We start from the raw sequence: 13,061 nt of genomic DNA on the forward strand, positions 1-13,061 counted from the left end.
GATGAACAATGCAAGAAGAAATATTGACCAGATTGAGCCTTAATTATTGGTGTATAGAAAAATGAGAGGTGATCTTATTGAAACACAAGCCTCTAATGGGGTAGATACAATGAGCAGGTTGCTGGAACTAGGGGATTAATTTCAGAATAATGAAGTGAGGAAGGAATTTCTTCACTTAAAGAATTGTGAACATTTGGAATTCTTTACCTTAAGGAGCTGCAGAGGTGTGTGTTTTCTTAAATATGGTCAAGGTGGAGATTTAGTGTGAGCAAATGTCTTTTGTGAATGTGATGTGAGCAGCCAAGATTTTACTGAATAAGGGAACATATTCAAAAGTGTTATTGGCCTATTCTGGCCCCCATCTTTTATAGCTTTGGTTTTGTAATTCTGTCTCTACTGTATCTCCTGCCACCTTTCATACTGGATTTTCCAATGCATTGTGATGCCACTACCAGTCTTGATATCAATCATATCTTACCATCAGGTTAATAACCAGTGCTATTATCGACATCTGATCACCTTGTTTAATGGCCTGTGTGCAACCTCCCAGCCTGATTTAGCTGGTTTAATGGATAATGTTGCTATGTCTAACGCCACAACCACTGCCTCACCTCAAAGTAATATGGTTTAAGGTCAAAGTGACTGTGTCCCTCCAGTTACTTGTTTTATTGGTCAACGTTGATGTTAATAACTACACAAGGCCAACCATTAGTTGGACTGAGGTGAAGGTTATAAACTGTTCACCTGGAATAATACCAACTACCTAATATATACCCATGTCACTGTGGCAGCAGTGACGATCTTCTGTCTTGCTTCTGATATGACTTTTGATAGTTCTATGGAGAAACTGATGCAGGGCTTCAACTAAAAGTCTTAATAATTTCCTCCCCCCACAACACAAAACTGCTGAGTTCATCCAGCAGATTGTTGGTTGTTCCAATTGTTCCACAGTTTTTTCAGCATGACTACCATGGTTTTATGCTATTTTATGGACAGCTGCAATTATGTTGTGACCTAAGCTGCCTTTCCTGTTTTGTACTTTGTTCATTCATCTTAAAAAAATATTGTTTTTGTTTTTGTTGTGCATTTGTTGCTTGTGGCTCCCTTTCAGCATTTGCTACTGGTAGTCACCAATGTCCCTCCTGAAGGTAATCAATAAGTTGTGGTGAAAACAGTGGAGAAATCTGCCACAACTGTCTATTCCCCTCCCATTTCCACTGCAACTTTTCTTTTTATAGGACAGGGTAGTAGATCTGTGTTTAACCCCCAACTTGGAGGATTGGGGTATTTATTTTATCTGCATCTCCTATTCCACAGACCAATCTGATGAAACCCCCCTACCAGCACATATCCTGGGCAATAATTCAAAGATGCAAACTGTTACACCACAGCAAGGCAGAGATGCCAGGTGACAAGCCAGCCAACTAGTTACCTGGCTTAGTATCACCCTCCATCACTACCTCATTCAAAGAACAGTATTGCTGTCTCCAGCACTCCAGATGCCTGGTGTAATGTCACCCTTCCCCATTAACTAGTTTAATGGTCTGTGTTGTTGTCACACAGATAATTTCATCAATCAGCTTTGAAGTTCAGAGCTGCTCCATTCAATGTTCTCAACCACCCCATCCACTGTCCTTCAGACATCATTCCCACCTCATCCCCACATTCTGCATCCTGCCACTGTGTTCAGATCCCACCCATGCACCAGCCACCGTCTTCACACCCCATCCCCATCATTCCCCATGGTCAACCATCATCCCATCCCAGCCCCATCCACCGTTCTCCCCCGTCACCCCACCCACAATCCTTATTCCTCCCCCTCTGATTACCTATAAAGGGTCTTCCTGCTCTTAAGCTCGTCCCGATCGACGCCTTGTATGATGAAGTAGTCGGCGCTCAGGCCCAGCACCTTGCCCCAGAAGTAAACCTGGTGGAACTTGTAGTTTCTGCGGACAAGCTCCAGCGAGACCTGTAGTGCGGCCTTATGCTCGGGGCTCAGTACTAGCCCCTGACTTGATACATAGTCCAGGTGCTGCTGCAGGTTGTCGGCCTGCATGACCGCGTCGCTCCGAGGCTCCAATTTACTGTCGCGTCCCAGGCCTGGTTACCGGGGCAACCGCTGCTCCGCTCTGGCGTCGCTTCCTTGGTTACTGTTGTCAGGCAGGATGAGCGATCAGGCCCGTGAAATAATTCGTATTTCCATTTTTTTTCCTGCCAAATTCTTCTCGTTATATTGAGAAATTGTCCAGTATTTTGTAAAGTTAAAACTTTTATTTGAACTTTTATTTTCGCCTGCTCGGTTTTTGTCACTTTGCTTCATAATCCCGGTTGAACGTAATTTTCCGTTCCCTTAAATCTTACTACTCAACATTTAGATAAACACTTTTAGATCATTCGTTTTCCAGTTTTATTTTAATTTCATAGAATCATAACAATGAACTCTTTTAGCCCATCTTCTCCATGTCCACTAAGGAGTCCTCCCCAGTTAGTCTCATTTGCCCATATCTATTAAACACTGTAACTGTATCTGTCTTAACCACTCATCCTTTCTATATAACCACCACTCTCTGAGTGAGAAAATTTGCCCCTTTAAATTCCTTCCCCCCAAGCACATTAAACCTGTGCCCTCTAGTTCTAGACTGCCCTGCCCATTGAAAACAAATTCTGACAATTCCACCTATGATATTATTTCATAATTCTTTGTAAGATCACCCCTACCTCTTGCATTCCAATGAGAATAAACCCAGCCTACACAATCTCTCCTCATAACAACATTCCTCCATTCCAGACAATATTTTGGTGAATCTCTTCAGCACTTTTTCTATTCAGAGTCTAAACTCCATAGTTCTTAGTAATTACACGTAACTTTGCATTGATCTTTTTATGGGTCAAGAGGATCATGCAGTTACACAGCATGCGATCATGCCCCTCAACTCATTGCCTTTCTGCTGACCAACAACAACCCATTTATGCTAATCTTTCATTAATCCCATTTGTATTCTGTCACATCTATCATTGTCCAGCCATCTATCTAGACCATGGACAACTTACAGTACCAATTAATCTTATAACACATGTGTCTTTGGCATGTGGGGGTACCCAAGAGGAAGTCCATGATCAAGGGGAGCATGTGCAAAATCCACACAAGTAACACCCAAAAACTCAGGTCAAAGGAGATGTGAAGCTGAACACCTCTGCCACTATCATTCTATCCATTGCTACCCTGAATCATAAACCCTTCTGGTCATTCTCTCCTGCCTTCCACAGACGTTTTTTAAAATAAAATCTGAAACTGCTGGAAACCATCATCAGGTCAGCTCAGGAGAAAAGAGTTCTCTTTTTCAGGTTCAGGCTGTTCAAGCTGTTCAGGTTGAAAACTCTTTATCAACGCTGGGAAAGAGGGAGAACAAACAAGTTAATTTTGAGTTGAAGGCCGCTTGAGATAGGGATGATAAGACATGTCTGAATATATCTGATAGGAAGGCCAAGATTAGCAAGGGGATAAGTTGATATAATTGGTAGTGGATTATCATTGTCACATGCACTGAGATAGAGCAAAAAACTGTATGTATGCGATTGTACAGATATATCAAAACTATATGCATGACATCATTCCAGAAATAAAACATATCAAGATCTTACAAAGGGAAAACCTGCAACAGAATGCAGAGTAAAATGTTACAGTTACAGGGAAACTGCAGTGCAGGTATATAAATAAGATATACGAGCTACAATGAGATTGGGAGATCAAGAGTTTATTGTTATACAAGAAGTTCATTGAACTGCCCTATAACAGTGGGATAGAAGCTGTTCTTCAGCCTGGTGGTGTATGCTTTCAAGCTTTTGTATCCTCTGGCCGATGTGAAGACAGAAAGAACACAAACAAATGAACATGAAGTCTCGACAATGAAGACGTACAATTAATGTCCAGCAAGTCTGACTGTACTGGTGGATTGTAGAAAATCTGGGTCAGTATTACAGATGGATAGAACTAGCCATTGTGAGGAAAAGGGAGTTACTCAAAGCTGTAGAATTCAATGCTGAATGTGAAAGGCTGCAATGTGCCCAGACAGAAGATGTGGTGCTATTCTTCAAGCTTATGTTGGGCCTCATTATAACAGTACAGGAGGTTACAGACTTATAATAAAAGTAGAAGAGAGAATTAAAGTGATCAGCAACAGGAACCTTGCCCTTGTGTGTATATGTGTCTCCATGTCTTTGGCTCTCCGCCAGATTTTGGATTTTTTGTTTTGCTTGTCAATGACCTATCGGGTCATTACAGGGCAATAGATATGCAAGCTGCTTTCATTGCGGATGGCGACAACATGTTCTTGAATTTGGCTAGGCAACTGTAGGAGGAGTCTTCAGCAACATTCCCATCCTTAATTGTAGTAATGCTAAAGAAAAACAAGCATCTATCTTTAACCCAAAGTGCCAAATGGATATTACAGCTCTCCCTCCTCCCAGATTTCTGATCAACGCCAAAGCCAGTCCTCAGCCTTGTTGATGCAAACTATATAATATCAATAAAAGCCTGCATGAGCTGTGCAGAAGTTACAGGTGGTGACAACATTTAAGCAAAATCAATTTATTATCATATTTACCAAGGTACAGTGAAAATCTTGTCTTGCATACCATCCATACAAATCAATTCATTGCAAGTGCTTTGCGGCAGTACAAGGTAAACAGTAAAAACTCCAGTATTTACAGAGAGGGTTTAGTGCAGGTAGGCAATAAGGTTTAAGGTCATAAAGAGATAGATCATGAGTTAAGAGTCTGTTATTATACCAGGGGACTGTTCAATAGTCATATAACAGGAATTGATGCTTTCATGCTTTCCTTTTTTTGTATTTTCTGCTGATATGGGGTGGGGGGGGGAGAAGAGAGAATGACTAGAATGGGTGGGGTCTTTGATTATGCTGCAAGGTGTAGACAGAGGTCGGAGGGGAGGCTGATCTCCATGATATTCTAAGCTATGTCGACAAGCAGGTCTCTGTGGTCACGGGCTGAGCAGTTGCTATATCAAGCCGTTACACATCAGATAGGATGCTGTCTGGTGTACCAGTAAAAACAGGTGAAGGTAAAGGGGACAGACTGCATTTCATTTGCCTTCTGAGGAGCTAGAGATGCTAGTGAGCTTTCTTGGCAGTAGCATCTTCATGGTTGGACCAGGCAGGCTATTGCTGATGGAATAGTAATTCTAGGAATTGCTATTCCTAGAATTGCACAGTAGATATGGCAATTGTGCTTGTGAATATGCATGTGTCAGCTAATTATTATTTAATTGTGATTGTATTTAACCACAAAAATTTCACATTGTACATTTAGACAGAGACATAAAGTAAAAATGTTTACTCCTCATGTATGGGGGGGATGTAAAAAATAAAGTCAATTCAATTCAAAAATTCAAATTCATTCTTTTCATCGTAGTGCTTGTTGAAACTTGATCAAAGCACGGCAACGTTTCTGTGCCGGCTTGCAATCGGCTTTGCCTGAGAAATTGGACTGTCGAGTCAGCTAACTTTGAAGACTAGCGATATTCATTTTATATTTAGTTATTCCTTTCAGCCACAGTGTTGGCTTAATTTTCCATCTGAGAGTTTTAGTTAACAGCCCTGTTAGCCCTAATGTTTATTGTTTTCTTTTCCCTCTAACTCTGTTTGCATTAAAGTTTGTGAACTATTGACCAGCTTCAGCGTCTCTCACTCTGTACTTAGCCCATATCTGAATGTAGTGACATTCTTAACACTTTAAACCTCAGCATCGTTGATGTAAAGAGGACAATATGCATAATCCCAATGACCAGCTGTTTTGTTTTTTTAACATGAAGAGAAAGGTTGCTCTCATGACATCATGTCACCAGACTCTCTTTCGCCTTCCTATACTCTGACTCATAATTATTTGGGGTAGAGCCCACTAAGGGTGGTAACATCTGCAAACTTGTAGAGCAGAATCTGACCACACAGTTATGAGTGTACCAGGAGCAGAGTGGGGGCTTGAGGACATAACCTTGTGGGACACCAGTGTTCAGAATAATCGTGGCAGGGCTTTGCTGATTTTCCTTACTGTTTGCAATCTGTTGGTCAGGAAGTCAGTAATCCAGCTGCAAAGGAAGATGTTGAATCACAGGTCTAGGAGTCTGGAGATGAATTTGCTTGGAATGATAGTATCGAAGATGGAGCAATCATCTAAGTCAGTAAGTCAGTAATCAATAGTTTAATGCAGGAGTCCTTACTGTCCAGGTGCTCCAGAGATGAGAGCTTTGGGCCAGAGCAATCTTGCCCACTGTAGAACACAGTGGTAAGCTAACCGCAATGAGTTGAGGTTGTCTGGGAGGCTGAAGTTAATGGATTCCATGACCAGCCTCTTGAAGCACTTCACAATGGTGGATGATAGAGCCAAGTGTGGAAGTCATTGAGGTATGTTAGTTGTTGCTCTTAGGGACCAGCCTGGCAGAGGGCTTCTTAAAGCAGGTGGGAACTGCAGACTGAAACAGGGAGAGGTTGGAAATACCCTGCCAGCTGATCTGCACAAGCCAGGTGCTTTCCATGGGCTCACTCTCTGGAAGACTGGTTTTATGTTTGCAATGGTGACTGTGGGCTGGAGGCTGTCAGGGCAGGAGGTGAAAATAAAATGGTATAATAGGTTTCCATTCATATGTTATCTGGGGCATTTTCAATGTTCCAACAGCAATTATACTCAAACAACTCTACATTGTTTTGGAATGTCTTCAAAGGGAGATCTCTGATCTCTTAATATATGTTAGTTTTTGCTTGAGTTGCAAATAAAAACAGTGTTTTTTTCAAAGAATGTTTTAAAATCTATACTTCTCTTGAGGCAAGCAAAGCTAACAAAAGGACGCCATGCTGATTGTGTAAAATAATGGTTTAATAAAGAAAGAAGTCAGTGGTTTGTATTGTGGTTGGGCTGCAAACTCAGGTGACCACTTATTCCTCCACCTCCATTAGATCCCAGTCTGTAGTCACTCCCAGGTAGCCATTAGTCTAGATATAAACTCCTTGAACAGCCGATTCAATTCCAGCTGTAATAACTCCTAGCTGTCCATTATTCTCTATATGCAGTAAACCATCTGAGCTGCTCAATTAGTTTTTGGTCTGTAATCACTCCTATAATTCTCTATATAAACTCCTTGCACTCCTTGGTTTGATTCCCAGCTGTTATCACCCTGGGTGTCTGTATAGGTTCTATATGTAAGTCATTCAGACCCTTATGTAGATCCCTGGAGTAAATATTACTATGTCACCTATTAAATATCTGAACTATCAGTGCTAATTACTGTGCTCCAAGTTAAATTAATCCTCTTAAACTAAGTTCTCCGTATTTTTCAGATACATGTAACCCCAAGGGAATAATATTTGTTTTTTAAATGAGGTTTAGAAATTGTGCACAGAGGTAAGTCAGGTGCAGAAATGTGCTGGAGTCGTGTCAGAGCACCACAACTTTGCCTTCAGGTTTAGTCTAGGCGATTGTTTAGAGTTCAATATGACATAGTGTTTTCCAGCATCTGCAGATTTTCTCTTGTTAGTGTTCTCTAATTCATTTTTGCCAACATTTTTTACAGCCAATTAAATAATATTTTAAATGAAAGAACAGTTGTACTGTAGAAAATGCAACGGTTGTTTTCTCATATGGCATTAATGAGTTGCTATTTTTAACCGGCTTTGAGTAATGGGTAAGTATTGGCCTTATACTGGCGTACCTCCGTTGCTCTTCTTGAAAATAGTGTTTTGAGATCTTTCATATTTTCTTGCAAAATGACGCAGAGCCTCAGTTAAACACCTTCACTCAGCCTCTGTGAGTACAACACACAAAGATTTACTGTCCTGTTTATTTTCTGCTTGTCTCTGCAGTGGGAATAGCTTAGCACTCTCTAAGGAAAACTTGGAAAATCCTCCCAGATTTGTGACAGACAGCAACAAACCACCTGCTGGAGGAATTCAGCAGATTAAGCAGCATCTATAGGAGGATGGTTGGGGTCAACCATGGATGTTGGGTCCTTCCTGTGATCAAGCCAGTTCACAAGACAGGGCAGTACAGTATGGAGAGCAAGCTGTTGCCCATGTAGGAGGCTCCCCCTCTCCACACAGCGGATGAGTAAAGGAGAGGCAGAGACCGATACAGTTCGGCATTGCAGGAGTTGCCAGTCGGTTGCAGGACTGCCTTAGAGACTCCAGCTCTGGATTTTTCCTCAGGGTTTACTTCTGAAATCTTCCCCATGAGTGGGCACAGCCACAAGGCAGCGGAGGTTTGAGATCAGAGTTTTCCTTCCCCTAAGTGAGCTGCCAACCACAGCTGACAGGCTCCACCTGCCCGAGTCAACTGGTTTTAAGGCACTAGTAATCCACCTTTTCCCCTTCTCCTGTCAATTGACAGTTCCACCGGGTTTAGTAGCTCAGCCACTTGTGAAAGCCAGGAGCTGGCCTTGGTTGTCAGAGGGTATTTCAGATGTATGCCATTGGGAGCATTTATAGGTAGCGGGAACTTCTCCCCACTACCCCACCCTCCCAAAGGATCCTATAGGAGGAAAGGAGTTTTTCTCTGTAACAGAAACAGATACTTTTCTGCTTCAGATTCCAGTATCTGCACTCTCCAGTGACTCCATTTTGTGAAGGAAGTTTGGACCACTGCATCAGAAATCATATTCATTCTTCTTATTGTCTCTGACTGCATTCTCCTTCCTCCCCCTAAATCCCAACGCAGACTCTAACTTAAACCCTGAGCCATCGGCACAGACCTCTCCAATCTTGTGGTGAACATATTGCATTGTCTGCTTTCATGTGACCTGCATGGTGTTTTCTGTTTTTTGAAGAAGTGGTGCAGGTCCCCTATATCTCCAGTTTCCCAACTCCACACGTTACTTTCTCAGTATATTGGATGTCTCAAACTCACACACCTCTTTGAACCCTTCAGGGACAGTCAATGCATCCAATCAATACCTACCATCTTGATCCCCATCACATGCCCGCATCGTGCCCCTTCCATTCGAAAGCCTCATTTACTTTCTTGAACAAATTAATAACATCTGTTCTACAGTTACCACTTCAAAGCGACAACAGTCAGCTCCTCCCACTTCATTCTGCTACCTTTTCTCCCTTATCTATTTTTCAGTCTGGATGGCTGTGAATGCACTTGCCTCTGCTGCTTGTCAACAAGCTGACTACCAGTATCGCTAATTTGATTGTTATCAGCTCTCAGACCCACTTAATTCGTGTTCAAGATATCTCCAAAAGAAATACAAGCCTTTCAACCTATACAATATCACGCCAAAAAATTTAAAACAGGCTCAACTATCTAATTTCTGCATCGGACAAATTTATATCTGCACTGAAGCTGCAGACTTTCAAATGATGGGGATTGCGTGTATGTGGTTTAAGATATGATTCAGCCCTCCAGCTGGCTTGCATTGTCCATTGTCTAAATCCATGCAGCTCAATGCACGGGTATATGACCTTTCCCCTCAATAGTAAGTATAGAGTTTTGGATACTGTTGCGGGGTTGACCTCCTGGGAAAGGTACATTTAATGTCAGAGGAATGTATACACTATACATCCTGAAATGCTTTTTCTTCGCAGCCACCCACGAAATCAGAGGAGTGCCCCCAAAGAATGATCAACAGTTAAATGTTAGAACCCCAAAGTACCCACCAGCTACCCCCCTTGCGCTTAAGCAGCAGCAAGCAACAATCCCCCTCTCCCCCCACCCGCAAAAAAAAGTGTCAGCGCCCTCCACTGAGCACTCAAGTGTGTGCAAGGCAACAGCAAAGAGACAGATTTGTAGTACTCCAAAGTCTACATTGTTCAACCAGCATTCAACATACCACAGTCCCTCCCTCTCCCTAATAAGGGAGAAAGAGATGTCTCCATTTCACAGCGAGAGGGGAGACTTAACAAACAACTCTCTGGTTTACGACGTTAAAAGTCCATTGTGTCGGTTTTTCCAAGCTCTGTGCCCAAAGATCTTGGGTCTCTGGGCACACAGCCTTAGATCTTCCATCTTCCATGACACACCGGTCTTTTGCTCAGACACTGACTTCCGATTCCCCCCATCTCCAGCGCCATGAAAACTCAGTCCTCCAAAGGAGAGCTGAGCTCTTAGGCCAAGCCCTTGGCATGCCGAACAATGGCCAGTTGTGAAACCCCGAGAGAGGGTCCCATTCCCGCAAAGAACCACAGTCACCGTGTAACTCCAGGTCAGGGTCTTCAAAAGAACCCTGAAAGGGAAAAGCAGAGAAAATGGAAGTAGAGCTGTATCCGAAGATACAAGCAGAGAAGTCACTGTAGGGCGCCATCAGCCCTCCCAAGCTCCATCTTCAAAAGTTCAGAGACCAAGTTACTGCCACTGAGATTGGGCCAGTGGTGCAGAAGGGGAAGAGGGAGAAGAGGAGTGAAGTAGTGATAGCAGACTCACTGGTCAGGGGTACAAACAGGAGATCCTATGGACACTCCGATGGTACTTTGCCTCCCAGGTGCCAGGGTCTGCAACGTCTCGGATTGCATCCACAGCATTTTGGAGGGGAAGGGAGAGCAGCCAGATGTTTCAGTACATTTTGGTACTAATGATATAGGAAAGAAAAGCAAAGAGGTCCTAAAGAGAGAACTTAGAGAGCTAGGCTGAATGCTGAGACTTAAGACCTCCAGGGTAGTAATTTCTCAATTACTGCCTGTGCCAGGCACCCAGTGAGGGTAGAAACAGGATGATTTGGCAGGTAAATGCATTGCTGAGAAACTGGTGCAGGGAGCAGGGCTTCAGGTTCTTGGATCATTGGGATCTCTTCTGGGGAGGTCTGTGACTGGTACAAAAGGGACAGGTTGCACCTGAACTCAAGGGAAAACAATATTCCTGTGAGAAATTTTGTTACAGCTGTTGGGATGAGTTTAAGCGAATTTGGCAGGAGGATGGGAACTGGAGTGAAGGGAGTCAGGATAGGATGGATGGTAAAAGAGCAAAGATTGTATCCAGTCAAACTGCCAGGAAGGGTAGGCAGGTAATAGGACAAAATTGCAGCCGGCAGGGTTAGTATCAGCGTGTTAGGGATGAAGAATCAAAAAGGGTAGCAAATACTATATCTCAATGCATGGAATATAAGAAGTAAGTGGATGCTCTTGTTGAACTATTACAAGTTGCCAGGTATGATGTTGTGGCCATCACTGAATCATGGCTGAAGGACAGTTGCTGTTGAGAGGTGAATGTCCAAAGTTGCACATTGTATTGGAGGGATAGGAAGGCAGGCGGGATGTTGGGTGGGGGAGGTGGTAGAATGGCATCATATCATTAGAAAGATGTGATAGAGGATCAGAAAATTAGAAAGATATGAGCTGAGTTCTGAAACTGCAAGGGTACAAGGACCCTGATGGCAGTTATACACAGGTCTTCAAACAGTAGTTGGGATGTGGACTACGGATTACAACAGGAAATCGAAAAGTTGTGTCAAAAGGGCAATGTTATGATAGCATGGGAGATTTTAACATGCAGGTGTATTGGGAAAATCAAGTTGGTAATCGATCTCATGAGAGTGAATTTGTTGAATGCCTACGAGATGGCTTTTAGAGAAGTTTGCATTGAACTACTAGGGATCAGCTATACTGGATTGGGTGATATGTAATGAACCGAAGGCAATTAGGGAGTTTATGGAAAAAGGAACCTTTGGGAGAGTGATCACAATGTGATAGCGTTCAACTTTAAATTTGATAGGGAGAAAGTAAAGTTTGATGTAGCAGTATTTCAGTGGAGTAAAGGAAATCACAGTGGTATGAGAGAGGAATTGGCCAAAGTAGACTGGAAGGAAATGCTGGCACAGATGACAGCAGAGCAGCAATGATGTGAGCTTCTGGGAAGAATGAGGAAAGTGCAGGATAGATGAATTCCAAAAACAAACAAATACTCACTAAGACAACTACACTGTTCCAAAGAGCACTATATGAGCTCATTGATACCCTTGGCCATTAGGCTTTAAAATGAGTCAACCTATAGCCGGGGAAGTGATGACCCCTCCTGTTAAAATGTTTAGGGCAACTTGATTTTTATACTTTCTTACTTTTCTTCTAATATTTGTACATTTGTATATCTGTGCACTTGTAATGCTACTGTGACACCATAATTTCTTTAGGGACCAATAAAGTACCTATCTATCTATTTGACAACCTAAATGGGAAAAAAAAGTACAACTGGTGCTGACAAAGGAATTCAAAGCTAATGTAAAAGCAAAAAAGAGGGCATACAACAAAGCAAAAATTAGAAGGAACACTGAGGATTTGGAAGCTTTTAAAAACCTACAGAAAGCAACTAAAAGAACCATTGGGAGGGAAAAGATGAAATATGAAAGTAAGCTAAGAAACATTATAAGACAAATAGAAAAAGCTTTTTCAAGTATATAAAAAATAAAAGAGAGATGAGAATGCATATAGCACTGCTGGAAAATAAGTCCAGGGAAATAATAATGGTAGACAAGAAAATGGCAAATGAATTAAATGAGTATTTTGCACCATTCTCTACTATGGAAGACACTAACAACGTGGCAGGCGTTGAAGGAAATGAGGGAAGAGAAGTGCAGTTATTATTTCAAGGGAGAAGATGCTCAAGAAGCTGGAAGACCTGAAGTACATAAGTCACCTGGACCAGCTGAACTGCAGCTGAAAGTTCTGAAAGACGTAGTGGTAGAGATTGTGGAGATAGTATTAATGATTTTTCAATCATCATTGGACTCTGGCATGGTTCTGGAGGACTGGAAAACTGCAAATGTCACTCCACTCTTTAAGAAAGGAGGGAGGCAGCAGAAATGAAATTGGTCAGCATGGTTTCCTTAAAGGAAATTCTTGCCTGATGAACCTGTTGGAATTCTTTGAGAAGATTACAAGTAGAATAGATAAAGGGTGTTGCAGTGGATGTCGTATGTTTGAATTTTCAGAAGACCTTTGACAAGGTGCAACACATGAGGCTGCTTACCAAGTTAAGAGCCCGTGGTATTACAGGAAAGTTACTAGAATGGTTAGTGCATTGGCTAATTGATAGTAGGCAGCAAGTGGGAAGAAAAGGATCCTTTT

At 42.2% G+C, this 13,061-nt stretch overlaps 1 protein-coding gene across 3 annotated transcripts in view; it reads right to left on the minus strand.

Moving 5' to 3' along the window:
- Positions 1-2,117, minus strand: part of rsph9 (radial spoke head component 9) — a 55,305-nt gene extending 53,188 nt beyond the window's left edge. For all 3 annotated transcript variants that reach the window (XR_009514454.1, XM_059982748.1, XM_059982746.1), the window contains exon 1: positions 1,830-2,117. Coding sequence is in view for 2 of the 3 variants with exons in the window: in XM_059982748.1 (XP_059838731.1) it covers positions 1,830-2,056 (227 nt within the window). In the remaining variant the exon portion in view is untranslated. The remainder of the gene's footprint in view (positions 1-1,829) is intronic.
- Between the last annotated feature and the right edge of the window lie 10,944 nt (positions 2,118-13,061).

This window comes from Hypanus sabinus, chromosome 10 (genome assembly GCF_030144855.1).
Source record: "Hypanus sabinus isolate sHypSab1 chromosome 10, sHypSab1.hap1, whole genome shotgun sequence".
NCBI lineage: Eukaryota > Metazoa > Chordata > Chondrichthyes > Myliobatiformes > Dasyatidae > Hypanus > Hypanus sabinus.